The sequence below is a fragment of the Poecile atricapillus genome, chromosome W, assembly GCF_030490865.1.
Source record: "Poecile atricapillus isolate bPoeAtr1 chromosome W, bPoeAtr1.hap1, whole genome shotgun sequence".
NCBI classification, from domain to species: Eukaryota; Metazoa; Chordata; class Aves; order Passeriformes; family Paridae; genus Poecile; species Poecile atricapillus.
In genome coordinates this window covers 47384169-47412162 of record NC_081288.1, presented here as the reverse complement: position 1 = coordinate 47412162, position 27994 = coordinate 47384169, and the positions used below count along the sequence as shown (strand labels likewise).

Sequence of the window (27994 nt, the reverse complement as noted above, 5' to 3'; positions counted from 1 at the left end):
GAAGACAGGAAAGTTGCAGAAAAGAAAACAACTGAACAGAAATAATTAAAATTCCTTATACTTAAGAACTTACTTACTATTGACATCAATATTAGTACATAGTGCTGTAAATTCTGCCCATGGTGACGAACCATTTTGGAGTCAGCTGTGACCATCACTTCTACATATCTTGGATAGGAAAGAAAACGTTTTTTCCTGGAATGTGGATTGCCACCATCCTCTACAGAGAGGTTATTTAAAGTATACTCTAAATTGAGAGACTTCTGTAAAATGCTGCTCTCTTCATTTAAACTGCTGAAGGTTGGATGTAATAAAGTGCTCTTCTTCAACTCTTTCTCTGTAAAGTAAAAAAAAAAAGATTTACTGTTGAATGCAGTTGCTAAATAGTAAAAAGGCAAAAGGATGCCCAAAATAGAAAAACTTATATGTATGATCTTATTTCCAAGTGAAACTGTGCAAGAATTAAAAAGACTGTAATAGGAACATCAAATGAGATGTATAGTTTTAAACAGCTCTATCATAAATGGATTATTTGTTACAAATTAGTTAAGAGACAGCAATATAACACAGTCCCTAGAATGTAGTATAATCCAAACAGGAAGGCTGAAAGGAGATAAGCCCTACAGCTTAGTCAGTACAACAAAGGACACAAGTTAGCTAAACAAAACACATTTTTACATGCAAACTTTTGGCACGAGCAGAACAAATAAAAACAAACTAGGTCCAACTCCTGAATTCAAGTCCCTACTAACTTTCAAATTCACATAACATTATATTTAAATAAATATGGAGTTTAACTTCAGAAGCAAGTACACATCAAAAACCTTAAGTGACCTCTTCAACAGTTTTGTAAATATTCATTATGTAGAATTAGGCTCTAAAGGAAATACACAATCTACTCAGATATCTCCAAACTCAGTACTGTAGTACTTCCAATCACACTGTACAGTCCAGCCATCAGAGGCTTCTGATGCCTCATACAGAAAAACCAATGCCTTTACCAGAGCCATCTTAGCTCACATAAAAAATAATGGAGAAGCATATCTGAATTCTCACTACCCTCTAGAACTTAAGCAGCTAACTGGGCACTCCAGCTCCTTCAGAAGACACATCCACTGTCTTTCTGGAAATTAGATTTCTCTCTTAAACAGTAGCAGCCAAAGGATATGTCTCTGAATCATTTTATTCTGATGACTTAGTGACTACAGCACTGACCCAAGAATTCAGAGATCACACTTCTGTCACCCTCAGCTTGGGAGGATTTAAATCTATGCATTCCATTATTCAAGGGAAGATCCCTCATGTGTAAACTTTAAGCTACTTTTGACAGATCCATAGTCAGTCTTCCTTAAAGTTAGGGTACAATATGGCCAGAAAGAAAATCAGAAGAGACAACAGCAAGCACTCTACTGAGCAATTGTTTAAAAATCAATCACAAAATAAAGCTATACAAATTGTGAAACCATTAGCATTAACAATAATGAGGGGAGAGAGCAGGGAATGGCTCTGAAAAGGAACTAGTTCAAGAGTATCAACATACACTTTATGTGTTCAGATTGATTGAGTTGGATGCACTGAAGAAAATTGGCTGAAGCAATTTCATGTACACAGTCTTTACTAGATTTACTAGACACAGAAGATGTCTAAGATTCCAGAGTATTGGCAAAATGGGAAATAACACATATTTAAAGCATGATTTAAATTTATGGACCAAACAAATCAAGAAAAAATCAAATTAATTCAGTTTACAAACACCAGAAATCAACAAGTGGGTAAGTAACAGCTATCTGATTTACCCAAACATATTCTGGCAAATTCTGTTAAACTCCCACGTATTAAGGAAACAGAACTTATGGACTGAGGAAATGCAGTAAATATCCTATCCTGACCTGAGTAAGGCATGTATCAGAGTTACAATTTTTTTTTTATTGGCAAATTTCTTTTAGAAGAAAACAGTACAAAATGAAGAAAAGATTTGGTAGACAATTTTAGAATTATCATGGCCCAATATCAAACTAAAAATATGTATTGAATGCTATGTTCCTCTATATCCACTGTTAAGGTTCCCTTACTAGAGAAACCCTCATGATTCCAAGTAGTGATAGTTGTTCCTCTGCAAAGAAAGGATACGAATAACCAAGCAAGACTAGCATTAAAGGAGATGTATCTCTTATTCATAAGGACAGAAATGTAAAAACACAAATGTTCTTTTGCCTGATGTAATGGTTATTTTCTGGTTTTAGTATCTACAGAAAAGCAGAATTCTCAAAATAATGTTTTCAAGTATTAAATATGTTACAAGAATTTTCCAAAATAAATATCACTAGTCATGTATGTTTTTTTCTTTTTTTATCTTTATATTTTTAACCATTTACATAGATATTCCTCAAGACTATGTTCTTGAATGCTTGAAGACTTTTTGTCACACTAACTTTAGATTAAAGAAAAAAAAGACAAAACAATCTGAAAGACCTCTAATTTGGTTCAGTACATATTATTTATCATTTGAAAAAAGGTATAAATATCACTAGTCATGTATGTTTTTTTCTTTTTTTATCTTTATATTTTTAACCATTTACATAGATATTCCTCAAGATTATTTTAATAATCATAAGGACAAACATTTACAATCATGGACAAGATCAGATTATAAAAAATTAATGGGTAATATTAAATACTTCCATTATTAAAAAAGAAAGATGTCATTTATTATCTGCTAGACTTGCAGTAAGTTCATTGTCTTTTGTGAATATACACAACAACTCCTGTGGATCTACTGTTTACACATGGGACAATGTTGGTGTTAAAGCAAATCCACACCAAAGTTCTTCCAATATAATGTGGTTTTTTTTATATGCACATTCTGTCCTACTTTGGAATTTGTCACTGTCACAAAACAAAAGGAACAGCTGACAAACCTAAGTGAAAGAAATGTGTAGGTTCTAATGGCACACTCTGGAGAAAAATTATTTATTAAACAAAGTCTTGCTTTTATTTTTTTAAAATATCTGACATTTGAAAAAGGCACAATGAAATTTAATATGACTATACCTGAAACTTCACAAGGTTTATGAGATTTCTGATACTCTTTTTTAAGTTCATCATGCCTGTATATAAGATGTGGTTTGTTATGTTCATCTTCATGTTCACCGCCATCCGCTCTCATCAGAGGTTCTAAAATGTATTCACCATCATGTGCCTTGAAGGTGCCCATCTGAAAATATGAGAAGTAATTGAAATATTTTCCACTGAAAGTACTGATGTAAAGATAATTCTCACTGAAATAAAAGCTCTTTATGATATTTTGAGGTTAACGATCATACACATGCACACAAGATGGGGTAAACTCCAGTGAAACCTGGAAGGTAGGGCAAGAGAATTTTGCTTTCAGGGACTTGCCCCCCCAGAATAACTCAGTAACTTGCATACTGACAATGTATCAAAGGTAATTACTATAAGAGCTACGAAACAAAGGAGATCACAAAAATAAAGAGAAACTAGGTATAAGCAAGCAGGACCAGTTGGGACCTCTGCAAAGTAGAGAAGAAGCCATCAAGAACTTCAGAATTTGACTGCCGTCCATATTCTGGACTGATTTGTTGCCTTCTGTCCTTAACATAATTTATATAATATTTTTCTTCTAAAATTGCATTTTTCCCATAGATTAGAAACAGTGTTAACATAATACTCTTTTTGAAGATTTTTGACTGGAGCATCAGAAATTCTAAGTTGACACCATTAAAATGCTTTTCTCCTTCATTCCCCCAAAACACCCCCTGTCCCCACCACAGACACACATGAGTAACTATGTAATGGGAATCACAGTAACTTGATTACTAACAAAAGCACTGGCACATACACAAAGAACAAAAATTAAGCTACTTTCCCCCAGCTCCCTGCCCCATAATCCTTTCAATTATGAAATCCTAAAGCAGACTCCTCTTTCTCACTGCACTTCTAACCGAATTCATAATTTCCTATGGCTTAAATACTCCACCTCAGGAGACTGTGAGGAGGAAAAAACATGCAAGAATTTCATCAAATTATTTTCAAACTTCTTAGCAACTTCCTTGCTCCAGCCAATTAAGCACATCAAGTGAGTAGGTAGACTGCATCCTGATAAATATTTTACCAGTAGGGCATAAAATTGACCAATAAGACAATAGCAATAATCTACATAATACGGTTTAAGAGATTAAATGTTCATGTCAGCCTTGAAACTCAGGGTTATAGAGAGACTGGCAGAGCAGGATAAATGAGAACAGAAGCAAAAACAGGGCTTTTTCAAACAACCTACTAAGTCTATTAAAAAACGCTGCAGACTACTTTCGTGTCCAGGGTATTGTATTGGAATTATAATCTCCCCTTGAATTTGGGATCCTTCTAAGCAGATATCAGGTGTCAATCCATAACAGTCTGTTAATCTGACACAGACCTGAAGCCCATCTGCAACCTGGCCTGATACATAACATTATTAGAGCTATTGTCAACACATTGTGGATGAATCCTCTGCACTAACTTTGCTGCAGAATGAAAAAAGGCACATCTAAATAGTATTTTCATTTCAAGACTGTTTAAATCTAACTCACAGAAGCACTTTTCTCCCTCAGTTTCATTTAAATTCTTTACAAGTACTCTTCATGCTAGATCCTTTATACATTCAATTTAGCCTTCTCACATCCAGTGTTTCCAGGGCATGTAATTTGTAGAGGACAGCAGATCGAGCGTACCAAGAACAGCCTGGAAAGGGCTTCAGGAAAACAGACATGCCACAGCTTGTCAGTTAGTATTAAATGTCTAACTTAAATGTCTAATAGTCTTTTGGGCAAATGACAGGGACAGACAACAGCCTGTCACTCAGGGACAAAGCATCAATTCTTGTTAAGATTTATGTTTTATTATATATATTATTAAAGTCCCAGTAAAAAAAAATCATAAATCTGGCCGAATACTATTTGTCAGCACTAACATGCTAATTAATTCTTTTCTCCTGATATACCAAACCCCATATTTCCATATAATAGATATTTAAAGTAAGTTCTTCTAGGTTTAAGCAAGAACTTTACTGTTCCTGCTTTATTTCCCACAAACACATTTTACTTCCCTCCTATTCTTTCAAACAGGTGGAGCAGATAATCTGAGTTTGTTTCTTCAAGGGCTTTTCCAGCAAACAGACATTCAGATTTTACAAAGGAATGGTTTCAGTTACAACACCCATTCTAAGAACAATACCCCAGAACTAATAAGGAAAGAGTTCATACTACATTCTAAACTAAACTTCCAGAATATCAGACTTCCACTGGAGAATATTAACTGCAAGAACAAAGCTATATTCTTTTTCTATTATTTCAATCTTAAAAAAAAAAAAAAAGCCTCCAAAAACCAAATCCCCCAAAAAATAAAAACCCCCAGACATGAAGATGAATGTTTTTGACTGAGTCTCCTTACTTCAAAACTTCACAATAACAGATTGCAAATTTACAGGCCAAAATGTTAGGACAGACAGCTGGAAGGGCAGAATCCTACATTATGATTCATGACCTCAGAATCATTCTTAGCTTTTTTAAATCAAAAGATTAACACAAGATGGTGCAATCATGTCCTTAAGACTTGAGAGTCCACCTTTACAGATACTTGGGACAACCATTTTAGAAAAATGGAGTCAAGCTGTCAAACTTCCTTTTACTCACTCTTTGGCCCACTGATTCTCACACAGTATCCCAGGACCAATGGCCTGTTTAGATACGGAAGAAATAGCTGAGTAAAAATCTATAATGCAAAAAGCTTTCATTCTTTCTACAATGAATTCTCTCTTCTGCAACAATGTAAAGAAGCAATTACTACCACTGAGTACTTATTAAGGCCTCCTACTAGTAGTCTATGATAAATTTTTGCACATCTGTCTCAGCTGAATTCACCATGTTGTATGTGAGAAAGAGCAAAATTTAGGAAATGCAAGCAGTGCTCCATCTTAAGAAAGGTATTTGATATTTGTCATTCAAAGCCAAAGATGTTGAATTTGTAGCCACCCATTACAATCCTCTAAATCCGCCATGAAAACACATGGTTTGCTCCTCATTTTCCTAACACATCTACAAAAATTCAGTCACCAGTTACACTCTCTGTTTACAGTTTTCCAGTCAGGAAAGTGATACTTCATGTGGTGACAGATTCTGCTGATATAAGTGGAGCTATTGCAGCATCTTGGACACACAAAGAAAAGAGCTGTGAGATCCAAATGAAGAATACTTTTGGTAAAATGAAATAAAGTCACTTAGATGTACAGAGGCAGGCTGCTAAAACAGGAGCCTAAGCATTTGCAGGAAATTAAATCAGAAATTAACTGGATTTATTTATCATCTACAGATGCCTCTCAAATCATCTAACAAGAAATCTGACTGAAACATTCTATTTCTGTTCTTCAGCTAAAGAGATAAATGTACATTTGAAAGATCTCTTCAGAGTACAAAATTGTAAACAGTCTCTTGCACATCATAAATAAGTGGTCCAAAGAAGGAGTGCTACCCAGAACTATGCATATGCATAGATTTGAGAAAATTTATGAGAAAACCCACATGAGAATGACAATTTGTTTTTTGGATTTAAAATATTATGGATGATTTAGACACTTTAGATTAAATCAAGGTTCAAGGGATCAACACAGCTACTCACTATATGGTATGACTTAGTGGTTAAGTGTCTTAAAACTGTATAGTCTCTACCAATATTAACTCTACTGCAAGAGTTATACAAGTAAATATAGCAAAATTATGGTTAAAGAATGTAACATGCCCATATACAAATTACATCTTTGTCTATAAAGTTTGCAGAACACATGGAAAACATAAGGGATATATAGCAGATTTCAGAAATGAGGAATTAATATGTTCGACAGCACAATTGGAACCGTTTCATAAAAACTCTAAAAGAACCAAAGCTCTGGAAAACTTGACTCTAAACTGACAGACTCCCTCCCAGGTAAGCTCCACTCCTGCACTCAAATACTTCTCATGCTCTTAAAGAATGGCTTCTTAACTCACTTAAAAACCTGCAAGTAGTTTACAGCATGAGCACTTTAACAGTCAAACTCCCTTCCTTTCATATTTTTCTCTTCCCCTTTACTATCCCTCCCCTTTTGTTTATTCAAAGCTCATGAATCATGTAAGAATCCCTCCCCCTTTTTCTTCCTGCTTCACTGTTACAATATTTTATGATGAAAGACTTAAGAAGCATTGCTTAATTAAAGAAAAAAGTATTACAGGACATAGTATGCTGCCAACATCTGGACAAAGTATTCCTACTAGAAGAAAATTCAGCTAGAAACACAATAAAAGACAGCAGTTCAAGCTGATGTGTTAAGATCAGAGCAAATAAAATAGAAATAAGAAAATAGTAAGAAAATAAAAAATAATAACGTGAGCTAAGCACCAGGGAAGAAATATCTAGTAACAAATGTTTTCTGGTAAAATATGTTTTTAAAAGTGATTGAAGGCAACATTACTTTTGAATTTCTTAGAGAATAAAATGCTTTAAGTTTGTTATAGGGATCTAACTACATGTCACAAATTCCGTGATGTTAAGATTCCATGGGCTGACTATAATCACACCATTAAAAGAACTGATGGGGCATTCACCTATGGATGGAAGTGTACTGGTCTGAAAGTCACCTAAGAATTGGTTAGATAAAATTTCTTAATTCCAGATTGAAATTTAAATTCCATGTAAATGCTTAAAGGGATTTTACCTATTTGTAGGTTTAGACCACACTTTACCAATAATCAGGAGTTTCTCAATAAAATTTTTAGCAAAAACAGAGGGGCTAAATAGCAGAAAACTTGCAAGATTATTAAAAAAAATATATCTTAGAGCCACCTGGAAAGAGCACTGGTTCATGGAAGTTAACAAGATTCATTGAAGTAGAAGGAAAAGAGAGGAGTGTTTTATTTATTTATTTTTACCTTATATACAATTCAAAGTGAACAAGCTAGACGAGTCAACTAAAAATATACATAACAACTTTTTAAATAGATGTATACATGGAGATTCCATTAAGATTCCATTACAGAAAAGCAGTTATCTCACAATATCTGTTGAAATTGGCAAAACAAAATGTATATAAACATAAATGGATTTTCTTGTTTGTTTGGGGATCACTTTGGGAGGGAGTGGGTTGTTGGCTTTTATTTTTGAGTTTTAGGGGATTTAGTTTTAACACCTAAACTATGATCAAGCTAAGTATTCTGACAGAACACAGACCTAGGGGATCTGTACACTTTATCTTGGAGGAAACTCCATCATATCATCTTGCCTGTCTCAGAAAATGTCAAGCAAATTTACATTTGCAACTTATCTGTGTTTAAAGAGAACCTCCTAGTTTTGATGTTTTTAAGTAGATGCAGAACCACCTTTTTCTCTCACTGGGAGATGAATAGCTCCATACATTCCTTTTGACCTCACAGGCACCATCACAGGCAGTTATCACTCAAGAGCACACAAGCTATGGTTAGATTTTCTCCTTAGTCAGCCACATAGTAAGCTATCTTGAGTACTTCTGTCAATATGTGCATTCCCAGAAGGTATTAACTGTTCTCAGTGTCTGGTTTTGCTACCTTAATCTTGCCATTTTCTACATGAGGGTATGTCTGAAACGGAATGAGAATTGAGAGGCTATTGTAGATACACTATCTCGTATGGGAAGCCTATCTATTCCCAAAGAGTACAAAGTTTCCTGAGATCCATGACAGCTAACTGTTCACTGCCACCTGGGATTGGAAGCATTAAGTTCAGACAAAAAAAGAAAACACACAACCACCATCCCCCCCACACACTTATTTGCACACCAGTAATTTAGCTTAGTGACAGCAAAGGGCCATATGTTGTGTACTCTGCCTTCCCCTACACAAAACTTTCTGTATACTTCCTCAAAGTTTAATGAACATGTGTGTGTGCATATATATCCACAGATAAAAGCAAATCAAAGTTCCTTTGGCTGCCCAGAGCCACCATCAAATTCACCTGGGTCACACAGATCCGAACAATAAATGCAGCAGTTGACAGCAAGCTGTAGCCATCACAACAATTTATTTGGCAAACATATGGGCAAAGAATGTGCCCAAGTATCCACCAAGGAAAGGCCACTAGACACACGGCATGGGCAGAAGGCAGGCCATCAGTGGCTGAGCACCCTTGATATAAAATGTTAGGCACACCCAGTCTATTATCCAGAGGACAATTCCTGCAGAATTTTGCTGGTGAACAGGTAGACACATACTTAGGTCCTACTGCTTTTGATAAAACATCTTCTGTCACAGACCTTCAGCTGCACAATCCACAACTCTACATATCTTCTCAGTTTACAACTGCAATTACTGCCTGTATTTGCTGATCTGTTCTGGCCCATGTGCGAAGGTACGGCACTTGTGGAAATATTTCCAGGAAAAGTTGAGATGCAAAGAGCCTGAGGAAAACACTCTGGAGAAGTTTCCAGGTTTTTAAAACAGCTGTAGGGGGAAATTAAATTGTCTTTTTGCTGAATTTGTCTAAATTGTCTTGTAGATCCAGAGCCAGAGTCTCACCTTATATACCTTATATACGTAGGACAGGAGAAACCAGAAGTACTAAGTGGAAGTCTTAACATCATCCAGCCAGTAGCAGTAAGATTTTGCTCGCTCAAGCAAGAATCAATTGCCTTGACTTGACATTTTAATAAGATTGTTGGACTAGCTTATGATGGACTCAGTATATTAAGATAAAAAAAATATGAAATCCAGTATGTGCCTCATGGATGCTCATAGCATTATAAATGTGACCAGAATGCTGAAACTATCCTGCCTTTCAGATTTAGAAAGCAACATTTTTTAAGTGACAGCTTAGAAGTTAAAGCATTGAATTACATCAAGGCAAGCATATTTTCCAGTTACAAGTGTTGAAGTTTCTTGGAAAAAACAATGTTGTTTCACTCATTGAGGTTGTTGGTACTAAGGTCCACAAAACCAGGGAGCAGATATCCGGAGTTTGTTACCTGCACTAGATCTCCACAAGAAACTAGATGCTAGCTACACTAGCAGCAGTTTCTAGCAAATTGTTGGGCTTTGGATTGTTAGGGTTATTAACCAAACAATTAAAAATCAGTTTTTTAAGACAAATTCCAGGACTGCTTACTTTTCCTTAAAAGGAGCCACTTTACCCATTCTTAGCAGCAGACAGAGCTGTTTTCAAAACCTCCCAGAAATGTGATTTGCTGACCCGTATCAATAAAAAACAAACACAACCTCCTGTACTGAGGATTACAAAGATCCACACTTAGGCTCATACTCCTGCCATTCTCCAGACAAGAGAAAGTGTGATGTGCAGTAAGGGAGCATTACCAAAGGGCTTCCTTGAGTTGCTGAAGAAAAAACTTGTCACAGTCCAAAGCTACATTAGAACAAAGTGGTCCTGCCTTCCTGGACTGCAGGAAGCTGACAGGTGGCAAATCCATGCAAGAAGAGATTCATGTGTCCTTTTCCACTCCTAACTTTTGCCCATCAGTGAGCATGTGAAATTGGTCTACACGAGACATCAGACACCCAAAAGAATGTATTTTTTCCTTCTTTCTTTCCTTTTCCTCTCTCACAGCAGTCACATAAAACACTAGCTCACAAATAATTATTTTAACTATCCTCAGCATCAGCCAACATCCTCCTAACCCCTGAGAAAAAATACCAGGCTTCTCAAAAGACTAAACAAACTGTTCCTATAGCATTCACTCATGGATCATGAAAAAGAAACCAAAAAAAAAACCAACCAAAAAAAGCTCCTTTCTTTAGATGGGTCCTGCTAGTAATTGAAGGTGCATTCTAGGTAAAATAACAGACCTATCATCATTTATAAGACACTTCATTCACTGGTGTTAGCTTGCATTTGTCATTAAACTCGTAAGTCACATGTTCTCTATAGTTAAATTATTTTTAACTATTTGGGGTTTTACCTCCTTGATTTTGCTGTCTGCATATCATTCGTAAGGTGTCTTTAGTCTATATGCATCCAGGCATATCCTCAGCAGATCCCATTCCCTATGTTTGTAGGAAGCTGCAACTGATTTATGTAGTAAAAGTAAAAAAGATGGAACTTAAGAAAAAAAGGTGAAATGAAGCATGAAATCTCAAAAATTACTCTAAAGATGCAAGAAATATCCCTGTATGCGATCAGATGTTCAGCCAGGCACCCAGGCCATCACTCCAAATGACCTCCTGCCTTTGATGGATCCCAAAGTTCCCTAATTATACACTCCCTCCTTGCAATTACCCCAGACTCCCTGCTGACCTTCTAACCTCCCTGTGCCATTTGCACCCCTGAACCCAGGGCCTGCTCTGAAATGTAATACAACAAAACTGCATATAGGGTGTCAGAAGCCATTAAGTGATGCTCCATGGGTACTCTGGGTTGTAGGTGCTCTTAGCACATGCAGGAAAAGTTCATCGATCCTACAAAAATAAAGGATTTTACTTAAAATAAATATAATGCAAGGCTACCAAGTCATTAGCCTGGTTTCTACTTGCTTGCTCCCAATAATTAGTATCTTACCTCAGCAGCAGTCAGATGTTAAATGTTTGGATGCACTCATGAAGCACGGCACTGTTCATTAAAAGAGCAATAGCTGACTAATGTATTTTTGCTGGTACATTTGTTGAATGCACAAACCCATGAAATTTTAAAAACTTTGAGGATAAAAACATCTTTTTACTAATTTTTGAGAGTGGTCCCATCTAGGAATAGGGAATGCATTCAGGGAGGACAAGATCTAACAGGACAATTCCACCTGGTCCTTCTTTTCACATTCATTCTTCTCTAAACTCCAGAAAGTTTTCTCCTTTGGTAGTCACACAAAACAGAAAGCATTTGCTTTGAATCCATGAGGATGAGGAAGAACATTAGCTTGAAGGTTCTAAGTCAGGTTGGAGGACACTCTGTGCAGTTACAGGCAACCAGCTGGCTCTGACCACCATACAATCCCTCCGTGGAAAACTACAGGCATATCCCACAGAAGTGCAATAGCACCCATGGAGGCCCTGCTTCCTCTTCTCAAAACCTCCACCACTGAGGGGAAAGAAGACAACACTGGCTATGCTACATACCTTCCAAGGCTGTATCTGCCTGGGCAGAAAGTGAAATGAGAGGTGAGAGAAAGTCCTGAGAGCAGTGAGACAGAAAGGTCTTCACTGGTGGCTCAGACTGGGCACTCTGTCTGCCAGGCAATGACTGAGGACATGAAGCACAGCTGGAAGCTGCAGTGAAAAGTTCACAAAGCTCATCTAGAAGAGGCAAAGGCCTAATTTAAAGACACTCAGGGATTTCTGACCATATAATACATGATGATACTGTAATGTATCAGTAAGGAGAAGGGGTAAGAGAAATAAGAAGTGGGATGTTCAGCTTATGGCAGGCAAGAAGACGGTCTTGTGATGAAGAATTTGAGAACGGATAAATAAGGTAGCTAAGCCAACTTTTAACAGCAGTAAGTACATGTTATGCAGAAAAGTTATTTTCAATGCACATAGTCCCTTCAAGTAATGCAAAGCAACAGTTTACAGAAATAAAATTCAAACAGGCAGCAAAGGTTATGAACGTAGAAATTCTTAGAACTTCTCATATCTACTCTGTATAAAGTATGCCACTATTCTCAATGACATGGCATTTGAGCATCTATTAAAACAAGAAACATGGAAGAAATAAACCAAAACCAACCATATTTTTGATACCTCATCTTTCCCTCTCTTAGTAAACATACTCTCTCTTAGTAAACCATCAAGGTATTTGGTATAGTTTTGAATTGGGTTTTGGATAATGTAGGCAAGAACCAATGACAGTTGTTTGTAAAGCAAGATATATAGATAAAACTTAGGATGAATACAGAATTACTCTTTTCAAATACTTGTTTCTCCACTAATTTCCAAGGACTATCCAATGTCCATACACCTCAATCCAATGACATAATGGTACATAACCAAATATCCAAAAAGCACAAGAAAGAGATGGTCTCTCAATTAGCAGTTATTTCTGGTTCTCTTCTCTATCCTGTGTATTACCTTCTTTTAATACACATTAAAAAATCCTAAATACATCCTAAATGTAACCAATTGCATTCTATCTTGTGTAGGCTACTAGAAAGAGCCTAGTATATGAAGCTATATTTTGAGGTCCCAAAAATAAGAGTCTTGCAACCTTAGTTTCCTGAGTGACTGCAAAAAAATGGAATAACCCCAACTTAAATTCACAGTAATATTTACAATGCTGTACTTCTAGTGTGCATGTCACACAACTTGTCCTTGGCACTTCAGTAAGTAGTGACATGGTAAAGCACAAAGTACCAGTCTTCATGTTTCTAGGCACAAAACTATACAATTTAGCAACACAGTACAACTGTTTTCAAAGACAGTTGTGTGATATTATTTCTCCATTATCACTTTGGAAGACATAATAAATGATATCAAGGGATAAGTACAGAATGTGCATCGTTGCAGTTTTGATTTGTCTACTCAATTCAATTCTTAAGAAGTGTTTCAGACACACTTCCACTGAAGTTAGGAAATGTCCTGCTCCCTTTTAGCAGAAATTTGTTTTAGAGAGCACTGCTGCACACTTACTAGGATATATAACATACCTTTACACTATTGAGGAAGAAACTGATCAACACCTTCTCTCACCATCTCAACTACCATTACTCCTCACTCACAACCACAATATCTGTTAAGCTACAAACACATAACTGATGCCAACTGACAGCATCATTTTATCAAGTCAATAGCTTACTGTATTTCTAAGGCATGCTTTTTCCTCTGTTATAATGTTCTTGGTGTCAGGAGTTACATCAAGCAACTACATTACTGGCCAGCAACAGAACCTTTGAAAGCGGCATTTGTATATGCCACCAGAGAAGTATCATCATGACTACACACTGCTGATGCCAAGACATTTCACGACCAACTACTTGGAACTATGCCAAGAATTTCTAGCTTAGCTCTCCAGCAAAGGCATCCCACTACATTTCTTTCAAGGAGGAGAATATGAATGGAGACAGGAAGCAGTGACCAACATGCTTACCAAACCACCACAGATGCTGAAGACAGCCATGTGCGTCTCCTGGGCATTGACATGCCCTCGATAGAAACAGTGGCGCAAGTCAGGGGATGACTGCTTCTGCGGGGCCCCGACGTGCACCACCGTGTACTGAGCAGCAACGAAGCCTGCATCAGCACTCAGGTTGAGCTGGAAGACCTGCCCGTATGCTCTGAGCTGGTAATGTGTTCGGAAAGCAGCGGGCTCCAGCGGTGTCTCCAAGCTCCTTTTCCTCCTTCTGAAGTGATGCGTGTGCGGGAAAACTTCTCCAAACTCATTCACTCGGACAGGTGTGATAATTTCATATGAGGAGAGCTGCTTCACCAAGGTCTCTGTAACAGAAGGCAGGAGGCTCAGCCTGACGCGGCAGCAGCCCCTCTCTGGCACCCGCACGGCTCCTGGCACGGCACTGGCGGCGCCAGCCCGGGCTCCGGTGACAGCCGGGGGTCGGGGGGCTGCGGCCAGCACGCCCGGCGAGACCCCGCGCCGGCCGCCCGGCCCCGCCGCTCGCCGGCTCCCTCCTCCTGCCCGCCAGGGAGCGGCGGCTGCCCCGGAGGGCACGGCGCCCGCCACAGGGCCAGGACCCCCGGACCGGTCGCCGCCTTTGTTGCCGGTCGCTTACCTTGTCCGGGGTGGAAGCGGACTCCCCACGCCGCGGTGACGAGCAGGGAGAGGGGGCACAGCAGAGCCGCCAGCCGCCTCGCCCCCCGCATGGCTCGCTCCGCGGCCGCCGTGCCCGCCGCGCCCCCGTGCCGCCGCCGCCGCCTCAGCGCCCGCCGCCCGCCCGGGCCGGCCCCGCACCGCGCCGCTCCTCCATGCGCCCGCGCCCCTCCTCGTGTCCCGCCGCCCCCGCGGCCCCGCACCGCCCGCGGGAAGCCGGGCTCCCTCTCCTCCCGCCCCTCGCCTCCGCTCCCCCAGCTCGCTCAACGCCGCCGGGGTGGGCGAGGGCGGCCCTTCCCTTCCCGGCCCTGCCTCCGCCTCCCGTGCCGCTGCCCCCGCGGCCGGCGGGGCGGCGCGGAGATGCCCGCTGCCCTCAGGCGGGGCCGTCCCGCAGTTCGGAGCGGGCCCGGGCCCGGCCCGCCCCCGGGGCACCGGCCGCCCGAAGGCGGAGGGCAGCCCCCCCTCCGCGGCGTGGGCAGGGGCGGCCCCGGGGGGCTCGGCCCTGGGGGGCTCGGCCCCGTCCCGCCGCACCCCGCCCCGGTGAAGGCGGCGTTACCGCACGCGAGAGGTGTCGCTCCAGCCAAACTACGGGCTTCTGAAAAGCTTGGCAACGCCGCCTTCCCACCGGGAACGGCAGAGGCCGTGCCGTGAAATCCGGCGGTGTCAATGTCCCACAGATTCAGTGTCACCCAAGCGCAGCACCCCCGATCACCCGCCCCTGCACCGCAGCGCTGGGGGAAGCCGTCTCCCCGCGCAGCTTCGAAGGAAGGGGATATCCAGGCAGAGCCTGACACCACGGTGTCGGCAGACAGGAATTGTCCTAGCTCCAGGTCCCCTGCTTAGGCTGTTCTGTCTGGACAAAGACTTCATAAAGCTGCTCGTCCCAGCATTCTGGGAGCCTGGCATCCCTCGTATGGAGTGCGTGGATTATCTGTTTTACTGGAATATTTTTTTCCTGAAATGAGGGAATGGGCTAATCAGGCCTTGTGTGAAGCTGCGTAGTACTGAAACAGCCTTCACTGCTAGAATAAAATCATGCATCCCTTGCCCAGAGTCCAGAATTGTAGAAGGAATACCTGGGTTGTTCCAGTGTGTATTAGTGTCCATCATAATCTTGATAATATTGAGCCTTGTTGGGAATACCATATTTCTGCTTGAAAAGTCAGAAGACTTCCATCTCTCAGATATTAAGCTGTTTTCTTTATGTGTGGTCACAGATAAGCACAGTTATAAGAAAGAAAAAATAATCTGAAATCTGGAGAGTTCTGCAAAGTGAAAGCAAACAAAAAGCTTATGTCTCCAAATACCATGAATATTAAAGAAATCAAACGAGAAGCAAGAATTTCAAACTATTTATTTTAAACTGCATACACCAGAGAAGACTGATCATGATAGGTAAGCAGAGCTCCAGTTCTGAGAATTGGGTGTGAGAAAGGAGGTGGGAGGAGAGTGGTCCATTCTGCCCACCACAGAAGCACGAAGATACAAGATTCTTTTCAGTACCCTAAATGTGATGTTGCACAACACACATGGGCAAAGTAGAGTAGAGCAAAAGTAAAGTTTAAGGATGAGTGCTTTGATTTTACTGGCATAAAATGTACAAACAATAGCAAGACATTAAATTGAGAGGAGCAATTGTTGTACATGCCTTAGCTTTCTCCAGCAAATTAAAATTTTCCCATTCCTTGGATCTTACTTGTTGAGTCAGTTATCAGAGTGCAGCAAGTTATCTCCTTCCCAGTCAACTTAAGTGGTTGTTGGTGATGAAGCAAATGGGCTTCCTCATTCCTCATTACTACCTGAGGTACAAAACTACCTCATTAAACAGAAGAAAATACCCACTGATTCTGATATGATGTTTCACTTGTTTATAATTTTGCAAAATTACTTTTTGTAAAAATAAACAGAAACACTAAGCACCTGGGAAGTCGAAGGTCCAGTGATCCCAATTCAAGCACAAAGCTTTGTTGTAGACCTCTTCAAAGCAAACATGACTCAATTTTTGTAAAAATGTGTATATTTTTAGTATTTTAAGAAAGACATTTTCTTCAAATGCAAATATTTTAAAAGCAATAAAATTACTTCTCTTAAATTTCATTTTAACATGTTTAAATTTCCTTGTATTCAGTGTGAGAATGGAACCCCAGCTTTCTACGGTAATCATTGAAAGTCTATCTCTCCCTGAAGATCGACAGTTTATAACAATTTAAAATTGACAATCTTAGTTTAGATTGACACATGTTCCAGTAACTCCTGTCAGTGCCATGAACAAACAACAGTGCTAGCTGGGGCACATTTTTCCCAGATTTTCAACTGAAACAAAAAGTAAATTTCCAAACAATCCAACAGTTCAGTCAATGTGAAGCCTGACCGTTGAATGTCTTTTTACACTTAGCAGCCATTATTCCTTCAAAAACTACTGAAGCTCTACAGGTATTAGGCACAAGACTGATTTTCACAAGCAAGATGGGTTAGCTGTGCAGGAGCAAAGGACAATAGGGCAGGGGATTAAGGCATTTCTAGTAGTGTTCATGTTACCTGAATGGCTTTGGGCAATAAGCTGCGGTCATTCATTTGACCTCTACCCATATGGCATCAGTTTGAATCTTGTGAGGAGCAAATATAACCCTGTATATCAAAGCAAGAGGTACATTTCTATTACAAAGAAATACAAGTGCATCAGAAAACTCAGAAATCATGGAAATAGCATTTTTTTTTGTTTGCTACAACTGTTAGAGGTAGAGGGATAGAGACAGGCATAAAGATGAAATGAAGAATTATGGAAGTTAGTCAAAGAAGCAGAACTGCAAAAAAACACATAATGAAATATTAAAAGCTAAATTTTAAAAAAAAGGGGGGAGGGGGTTAAGTACAGAAGCAAGGACACAGAGAGGTTGTGCAGTCTCCACAACTTAAAACTCATCTGGTCAGGAAGCCCTGAGCAACCTGAATTAACTTTTAAATTAGTTCTGCTTTGAGAGGGAGGTTGGCCTAGGTGACCTCCAGAGCGTTCTTTCAGCCCAGATTATTCTATGATTCTATGAAACAAAAAAAATTAAAAAAAGGTTTTTGGAGAAAGCTGAAAATACTGAAGTGGAGAGGAAAAAGGAAAGAAAAATACCTATTAAAAGAACAGAGGTGTAGGGGAAAAATCAGGAGAAAATAGTCTTCAGGTACAAAGAAAGAAGAAAGAGAGACACAAGTGAGAATATTTAGTAGGATTTTTCCAGATGAGAAATGATATACTGATAAAGCTCCAGCTAAGGCAGTGGAACTATGCTGGTTTGCATCTGCAAATGCAGTCCTCAGAGATATAATGTATTCTGACTTCATTAAATCTGCAATTACATTAAAGCTTGCTATTGAATAGTTGCCTTTAAAATGCCTCCTACATTAGTGAAATAAATCCATCTATTTACAGTATTTATTCTTTTCACTAATGTCTTTCAGTTGATATGTTTGGAGTGAAGTATGTTGCAACAGCTGCTTTGCAAGTCAATGAAATAGAAAGTCTGTGCTTGCTGAAATCACTTGTCCTCCTTGGGGTTTCTCTAGGATTTCATGGACAACATGAATTGCAATTAGGCCATGATTACTCAAATATTTGTATTGCTAACTTAAAATGCTGTGGTAGATAAGGCTTACCAAATAAAACAGTAGGATTTTTAAAAATGCATACTGAAAAATTAATAAATTTCTTCCTTGGAACCACAGATTAGCTATTAAATCCTTTCACATGATTTTGGCTCCATTTTTTTATTTAAGTGGCCTTTTGTAAGTGGTTTTGGCTGAAAATCACGAAGTGGAAATTAGAGTTATAAATGTCAGTCATTCAGAAAAGGCAAAGACAACATTTCAAAAGTAAAATTGTGACAAAAATATGGCTTATGAACAAATTTTATTTTAAAATGGAGAATGTATGAAAAAATTCTTTATTATTGTATCTTGGCATTTTTCTGTCTTGTGGAATACAATTTAAATCAGACTTTCAGGCTCTTATTTACTGCTCTTGACTGGACACTAAGCACATTGCACAAATGTGCCCAGTTTGCAATCACTCCTCTTATTCATCCACTTGTCTAACACTTAACCTGAGACATTAATACCATAAATATATACATATATATATATATATTCAAATACACACCATGGAGTCACCTGACTTCCAGCACAGGGACAAGGTGGCCCAAGTGCCTGTTGCCCAGGGCTGCTGTTGTCAGGAGCAGGCTGGCCTTGTCCAGACTCTGAGCCTGGCTGGCTGCCTGTCCCACAGCCCTTCCCATCTGTGCCCCACCATGCCTCCTGCACAATTCCATCTGCAGTGAGCCGCGGGAGCTGCGCTTGTTGGAGGGAGATTTCTGGCTGGGTCAGTCAGTATTCTCTGTGTGTTGGCAGCTGGGCTGTTCCTGCGTGACCAGACATGTGATTTTGATACATACTGCTGCAGGAAAAAAGTTACTTTTTTTCTCCACGTTATCTATACATTTCTGCTACTATCTGCATTCACACTATAGTAGTTTTTCAACAGCGGTGACTTACTGTAAGGTTAATGTCTGTAAATTTACTTTTTCCTTAATTAAAAGAGAAGGTTCATAACTTTTATATTATTAACATGAAGTTGTCAAGTTTTATCCTGTGAAATAAAGGTTTACATAGGCAGTGAAAGGTACTGAATACCATTCCATGTAATTTAAACTTGCTTCACTTAGTTTTATAGGGATCCTGAATAATTTTTATATTAATAATTTTGTGGCATTTTCTATTAAATACTAACTTACTGGTAAAAAGTATTCTTTGCAAACAGATATACACCAGGAAGTCAAAACTACTAATTTGAGAAGCTTATGATTGATTAATATTGTTTATTTGTGTTACAAGTGAGGACAAGGACTTTGATATCATCACAAATTCCCTGAGAGGGAAAGCCAAGAAGTATGTGCCAGCTACAAAGAATTATACCATACCCATCATTGTGCAAGCAAGTAGCAAGGGTATACGGGGACTCAGTGATCCAGGGCAAAGCAGACTGATTTGTGCCTTCTACTAACCCTGGGTCAGGAATCCTGCTCCAAACTTCACCCTGTCTTTGTGCTCCATTAGTACAGAACACCTGCTGAATTGGATGGGAGAATTTCAAGGAGAGGCAAATGTTGGTCACCACCAACTCCTAGAGAAGCGTGCACAATAAAAAAAAAAAACCTCTAACCTGATATGTACAAGTGATTCCATATGAGTAATTCAGAAAAATAAGAATTACTGCAGTGTGAAGACAAAGACATGTGCACTAACTGCCAAAAAGCATGTTTTTTTTTGTTTTTTTTAAGTCACAAGCACACTGCAGCTGTTACTCTGGCTGGAGAGAAAGTAGAGACATAGGGTCCAATTCATCTCTCATATCAACGCTGTTAGTTATGCCAAGGATGGTTTGGCTTACATAGCACTCTCCTAGCTACCAGCCTTTTTCATTCCCACTCTGGTTAGTACCTAAAATTAGTCTACAAGAGAATATAAATTTAACATTCCTAGACACTAGCAGCAGTCATAAAATTTGGCATCAAATTATTAATAGCAAGTGAAATGATTCCTAATTTTGCTAACTCAAACCTGTGTTTCCCCAGTGGTACACTGTGCCATTTAGAAATACTGGCTTTAGCAGGAATTAGACTCCTCAAAACAAAATATTTGCATTAAAATATAAGTTCATGTGGTGAACTGCACAAAGACTAGGAAGATCCAGAGGCATATGAACTCCAAACACTGCTAGGTGTGGTTCTATAGCATGATGGAAAGGATTACTTAGAGCACAACATGAGACATCCTCATATACAAGCGCTGGGTTTCAAAAGATGTGAGCTTGTTTCACATTAATTTCACTGTTCTGACATTATAGTCATGTGACACAAATGTGGGAACATCACAAATTCATGGATCATTGCAGTATCTTATTGGACCAAATATTGTTATTCATTGTTAGAATGATATTCATGTGTTAGAACTCATGACTCTGACTATGACATTGCTGAAGACAAAAGGAAGCGAAAATCATGTCCTAACAGGCTTTCCTGGAGAGAGTATATGCTTCATGTCTTGCAACAAACTTCCAGGAAAAGAGTTGTCAGCTCTCTGCCAGCTGATAGTCACTGAATTAGCATAGCAGAAACTACCATCTTCATTCCAGGTTTTTCTCAGATATGGGATATTTTTATCTTCCTTCAGACACTATTTTTTTCCAGCTGGGAGACTCACAAGAAAAATACAGAACTGATCACCAAGAAAATGGATGGAAGACGGCTTCCATGGCAAAACAATACAAAGCTGTAAAGAGCTACACTGTGTTTCCATCTTTAGTAATTCTGAAAGATTATCTACTGATAGCCAAATTGAAAATGGTGACACTGCAGAAAGTAGTGATGCCCTATCTACACAAGGAGATTACAAGAGAAATTGTTATTCTGATAGATTCAAGTTCAGGAGATGATTTCATCTGAATTTAGTTTTAGATTTACAAAACTAAAGTTGAGAGTTGTTTTAAGTATTAAGTTTATTTAAATAGTAAGTATTTAAGAGAGTTGTTCTATTTCATTCAGAAGTTAGAAAATTCATTCAGGAGAAAATCCACATTTAATTCTATTTCTTCCAAAGGAAATTTGATCTTGTGTTTCCATTAACTGTTTTGATAAAGTGGGCATGCTTGTTACTCATTTTCTTGATGATGTTCCTCATACACAAAAAACTCAACATTTCACTATCAGAAAATTGGTACAACAGATTTATACTGTATAGGAGTTAGATCTGCTTTCTGTTGCATGGTTTCATATCTCATTAAGACACCAAAAAGAAATGAATGCAAGGATCCCACATCATCATTCTTGAGGTCTCTAAGTCAGAATTATTGGGTGAAACTTCTTTTTCAAGAGCTTGAAAGAAATGTCATTAAGCTGAAAGCTTTTCCAGTTCTTTTATATCCTCTAGTCAAACATTTTGAGGGTGAAAATATTTAGATTAAGTTTGAACACAGGAACTAAAATAAAAAATTGGTTCAGCCAGTAAACAAAAAGGTAATAACTTTATATAGTGCCAAGCCAAACCGAAAATACACTTCTTGAGTACTTACTGTTCTGAACAGATTTGAAGTTCATAGTGCTGAATAGGCAGGTCACCAAATCATTTACAAGTTGTGGAAATTCGGTATAGCAGCACAAGGATACTTTCCTCAGTTTAAATACTTTTCCTCCTTTGAAAACTGATCTAATAAGTTTGCAGTGCTTTCCTGAGATGCCATTGTTTCCCTTTATGTTACCCATAAAGCAACTTCCAGCCAGTGAGAGGTACAAAACTGAGGCATTTGTCTAAAAACAGTATTGAGAACGTGTGTTTTCTGTAACCTAGAACAGGAAGTTTACTGTTGCTAGCAAAATTAAATAACTATTATTAACAACCCTAAGACTGTCCTGCCAAGCAAAGGGTGTTGTGTTGTAGTCCCTGTTAGCTAAACACTGAAGTAAAATCATCTGGTCATTTGATTTCAGACTGTGGAGAGTCATGAGATGGACAATATTTAAATAACAGCAATTTACAAAAATACTTTGAGTCAACAAGACAGTTTCATTCCCTCTTTTTTTATTCCCAAGACTAATTCCCTCTTATTTTAAGTGTTTTCATTTCTAAAACCAGAGAAGTACTAAACTTTTGTACTCAATAACTCATTTACTGATAAAGAATGAGAAACCCTTAATTCCACTGTAATTTTAACATGTCTCCCACACATGCATAAAGATAAGCTCTCTCATTACACTTTGAGGCAATAATGAGAACTTTTATTTGGTACTTAATAAAACTGTAAGACTGTTCCCTAGGCACAGAATTACCCAGAGCCCTCAAAGGGACTTAAATGGTTGTCAGAGCTCAGAGTCTGGGAATATGCGTACTTTGCTCACATGCACATTTTGCCCTGAAAAGTGCTGCTATAAAGCAAGAAACCATAGGGACATGTATATAGTGAGTTACGTAGAAATTAGCCAAAACTGGCAAAGTCAAATCAGGGCTCACAGGGAGAAATTATACATGGCTCTGTCGTGTTTGCATTCCTTTGAAACTGTTCAGGCAAAAATAGTACTTATGGTAATTTCTGAATGGCCACCTCTTTCTGTTTCTACATGGCATGGACAATCTGCATCCTAATTCATACATAATGAGGTGCTATTACAGATACTATGCCATATTCCATGGTTTGGCATCTATATTGGTAACTAACCCTATACAAACCAATTGAGTAAAAAAAAGTAAAAGATCTAAGGTAAATTCAGTATTTGGATGTAGTAAGAAACCAAACTGAATTATAGGTAAAAAAAGCATAAATCTTAAAACCAGTCACTAGGTTCCAATTTTTTTAAATTCATAATTACAGAATTTTTAACTAACTAATATTAGCAGAATATTCCAGGGGAAATGCCTAGATTAAAACACAGGCTACAGAAACTGTTACAGTCTTGTTACCAGAATGTCAAAACATCAGCTGGATTCTATCTCTATTCCATACAGCAGGTGGTAGAAGGAAATAATCTGATACAATGATCCAAATTTAGCAGGTGGTGGCATCAGTCAGGCTTTTCATGAAAAGCAAATTGTCCTCATCAGAAAGTTAAACAGAGAAAAATACAATTCCACTTTTGTTTTAGTAATTCATTTCAGAAATAACTTAACTAGCTATGGCGGCTCAAAATATATACAGGCAATCTTTAAATTCATAAAGTTGTCACTATACATATCAATGTTGCTTAGCTACTTTCTTTAGGGCTTTTTTCTAATTTTCAAACTATTTTTTTATCTTTAAAATTAATATAAAGGCTGCCTAATGGCCGTTGTCCTGTGATCTTTTTCTCATTAGACTTACTAGATCTGTGTGTACACACTATCTGTGCCTGCAAATTTCTCTGCTCTCAGATTGCCATGAAGGACCATGCTGGTAAATCTCCTCTTCCTACATGCATTGCAACAAGGCAATTTTATTTTAAAATATCCAATAATATTTCATCAATGAAGTAATGTCAACTGCTCTGTAATCCCCATTTTCTAAACAATCTTTTAACTTATACTGTTTTATTGTTTTTATTTATATTTATTTAGATTTTTTTTCCTTTCTTGCTGTTCATGTACTTATATATTCAGAAAACATACTAATAAACATATTTTAAAAATACAATAGATACACCTTTCTTTATATATAATAAATTTTCCAAAAAATGTAACTTTGTTTTCAATAATTAATTCTAAAGGATTTTGCTGGTAAATTCACTCTTATTGGTTTTTTAGCAAGTACACACACACATTGTTCAAACAGTTGACTCAAGGCTGTACACTATGTTTAGTATTTGATTTTGTTTTACTCATAAATCATGGCTCTTAGTTACCGTCATTCTGATTTTTGAAACATTTTGCATCCAATTTTCTCAAAAGTATACTATAGAGAGCTATGTTCTCTGTTTGCTAAAAGATCATTTTTGATAGTATATGGAAGCATTTTCTAGAGATTTTAGCACTCTGCTTGGACACAGATCGCTTAGATTAGCGAATGCCCTAACAACATGCTCTTGTCTTCACTCAGTAATGAGTTATATAATATTTCAGGAGCAGTAAAAGACTCAGGAATATGAGCAATAATAATATAAATAAATAAATATAATAATAAATAAATTGTATTGCTTGTATAATACTACTATAATTACTGTATCTTATTCCAATTTGGAAAATAATTATCTCCTTCCACATTTAGAGAATCTCCAGGACTAAACCTTTCTGTGAATTCCACCATACCTGCCTACTGAGCTCAGCAACCTTTGTATGATATCATTTTCATTTACAGACTGATATCTGACACCTTGCAGAGGAGCACTTAAATATAATTATCTGTAACCTTATTACAGCATTTTAGAGGTGGAAACTGCCAAGACTGACTGTGATAGACTGTTAGACAATCAGAAATCTACCTCTCTTGGGTTATTCCTTCTAGTAAGCAATAAAATAGCTAGAATGTGACCTCTGCAACCAAGGGAAAAAAGTCTACAGGGCAACAGATACATCCTTGAACTATTCAATCTGTATATATTGGAAGATCTCTTATGGTATAGTAATTATCAGTAAAACTTTTTGTCATACACATAGCAGTATAATATTTTGGATCATTTTGCTTTGACTTTGTTTATCTTGTTCCCTGTAGTTTTTCACTTTCTGTTATAAAATCTTCCAGTTTCTGAAAATGCCTCTGCCTATACACTGGCAAGTTGCAATCACCACTTTTTTATACAGCTATTTGCATACCCATATATATCCATGTATACATCTGTGTATATCCATTTTATTATATCATAATGTTTTTAGAGTTGTGTAGCACATCAAAATATAAAAGAAAAAAATTATGAATAAAATTTATTATGTGAAATTTCTTTTTAAACTAAAGTATTTCCTAGGTATCATTATTGTATTTAAATACTCTGAACCTCAGTTATTGTACTTGAATGTTACAAAAACTGAGGCTGCAGCAGAAAACTTCAAATTTGAATGAAACAGAAAGGTCCTAACCTTAGAGAGCTGGAAAGTGGTGTACTTTTAGAAACAGTCTAAAAGTAAAAGTAGACCAAATATCATGTATCTAGCATGGGTTCTTGCCAACAAAATAGCCTGGCAGGAGATTAGAGGGATCATCAGACCTGACAGAAGGCTGGTAAGGTGGATTGGCATCAGGGTGGAGGTGAAAATCAGTCACAGAGCCACTGACCATCCATGTCAGAGACAAGAGGGCAAGAGGCCAGGCAGGATGACAGCATACTGCCCTGGCCATTATGAGAAGGCAGAGCAGGCTGAATGCAGTGAATATTTCCTTCCAAATTCTCAGATACTTGAAATCAATGTGTGCTCTTTTTTCTCATTTGGAACTTCCTGGATTTGCTGCAGGGAAATATGGAGAAAGGTAAGTCTTGTGGTGAAATCCTTCGTGCAAGCATCAAAGAAAATACTCTGAGTTATTTTTGCCCTGAAAAACTTCTGCTGGCACTTTGAAAGTTCTCTCTTTAGATATCAAGATAGAGGAGTGACACGCAACTGTCTTTGCTGGGAGCAGTTTATTCCAACAGTTATGCCAAACTTTGCTGTCCTCTCAAATGTCCTCCTGTATACACAAAAATGGAAGTGGAAAACAGTCATGCTGGGGGATCTCCAGTCTGGTGCCACCAAAAAGAGCAGCAGCTAGAAGGATTACAGTATGGCATGTTCCTCTCAGTGCACAGAAAGGTGTGACAGACAGTAAGCTGTAGTGCCAACTAAAAGCAGTGACAGTGAGCAACAGCCCTGAGATCCTGCCAGAAGGGGATATGTTGTTTAATCAAGTCAGTTTTAGGCGGGTGCATAGCATCATGACTCACAGCATTGCTAAAGAACATGCTTACAATTCCCTCAGATACTCTACAGCACTTCTAGAGCAATGACAGCAAATTTGTCTCAGCACCTAGGAAGAAATATTGATGAGATGATCTTCATGTAGGGTGAATAAGTACATTCTCCTACATCAATGCTAGGTTTTTTAAATGCTAGATTTTCAATCAATCAAGAGAGCTTTACCATATAAAATAGACATTAAACAGCTACTTTATGAATATCTGTTTTTACCTAGCCTTTATAGTGCAGGGAGAGGCATTATCTTAGTTGTTGCACCTTTGGTAGTGGCTCATCTGTATCAAAATCTGACCTGCACGTCAAGACCACTCCTTTTGGGATGTGCAAAAAAAGCACTCTGATAGGACGGGATGAAAGACAAAACTTGGAAATTTAACATTTTATCAAAAACTGCCATCCACTAACCAACACAAAAGCAAGACTGATTAAATGTGAAATGTCAAGTGACAGTGGGCAGTGGGGGTGAACTGCAAGGAGTCCCCACCTCATTTGAGGTGGTCTGTTGGAGACTCAAGCAGTCTGTTCCTCTCTCAGTAGCCCAGGCTCTGCTCACTTTTTGTCTCCTCTAAAGGTTAGAAGCACCATACTAGACAGACGTATCCCATTTCAGTCTCTGCTTGCTCTCTCACAGAGCGAGCAGCAGCTATAAATAGGTGTTACTGTAAGCCTCACCCCTTGCTCTGTGCTTTGGGTAGTGGGACAGATGCACATGAGAAACCACACAAAAACAAATTTTATGGGCTCCGTGCTGCTCCTGCGCCAGGTTCAACAGTTGTTAGTTCCACAACTAACATCAGGGACTATGGGATTGAATTAAGTGGGGAAAGGATCCTAAAAACACTCACATGTTTTTCAGAGTGCTAATGTATTTTTGCTTAAACAGAATTAGTATCTAATTTACCAGTATACATAAGTAGGTATAGTTTCACTGGAGCAGTAATTTTTGATCATTGTTTGAAAATTAACTCTATTCTTACTGAGTGAAAATCACTGAAATATCAGCTAAGTATTTGAGCACAAAATTCACCAAGTGCACCAGAGTGCATGAGGGGCTCAGGCTTCCAAGTTCCCAGATACTCCAAGTTCAGCTGATCACATCTTCTGAGATGGTGTTTGCCTTGAAACCTACCAATCTCAGCAGGATTTGGGGATGCAGCATTTTTCTGTGAAAGCCATATCACCTCACAATTTAAAGTGGAAACTTCTGTGATGGTGCTCATCCATGTTAAAGTAAGAGCTTAAACTACTTTTTCAGATCTAATTAAACTTTTCGGGAGTGAGAGCCACCACTATAGCTATTTATTAAAACAGCGTACAGATGTTGCACAGGGCTTGTACAAACCTGTGCCTATGAACAAATGAAAAGCTTTTAAGATCACAGAGGAGTGTTTGAAGTTAAAAATTAGCCATGATTATGTACACAATAACCTGTCACTTCTTCTATGCTTCTGTAAAATAAAACACTGTCAAGAAGAAAGAAAGTGTCCTGAAGAAACACCAAAACATAACTTTACACTTGCTTAAAATGTACTTCCAAAGCTGCTAAAACTTGATTATTGAAGCATCTCTTATTTTAAAATATCTATTTGTTGTCATTTTGTATTGACACAAAAAAGCATGCATAAGACACAAAACTGCTTGCAGCAAAAAAAGCTTTTTCCAACTTATTTTGCATTGTTAGTAAACCAAATGTTAGGACTTATTTAATATCCTTTTAGGAAAAGTAAGGATGGTGTACTTGCTATTTAATCAGCTCAGAAGCTGCATAGAAATAAAGCAAATTCCATTT

The 27994-nt window shown here is 38.3% G+C and overlaps 1 protein-coding gene across 1 annotated transcript in view; it reads right to left on the bottom strand.

Moving 5' to 3' along the window:
- The window catches only part of LOC131592255 (A disintegrin and metalloproteinase with thrombospondin motifs 20-like), an 83906-nt gene extending 69073 nt beyond the window's left edge, over positions 1-14833 (bottom strand). Inside the window, exons 1-4 of the mRNA XM_058863652.1 lie at positions 14720-14833; positions 14083-14429; positions 3052-3214; positions 78-337 (exon numbers count right to left, since the gene is read on the bottom strand). Of these exons, the coding sequence (XP_058719635.1) occupies positions 78-337; positions 3052-3214; positions 14083-14429; positions 14720-14810 (861 nt within the window). The 5' untranslated portion in view covers positions 14811-14833. The remainder of the gene's footprint in view (positions 1-77; positions 338-3051; positions 3215-14082; positions 14430-14719) is intronic.
- Positions 14834-27994: the final 13161 nt, after the last annotated feature.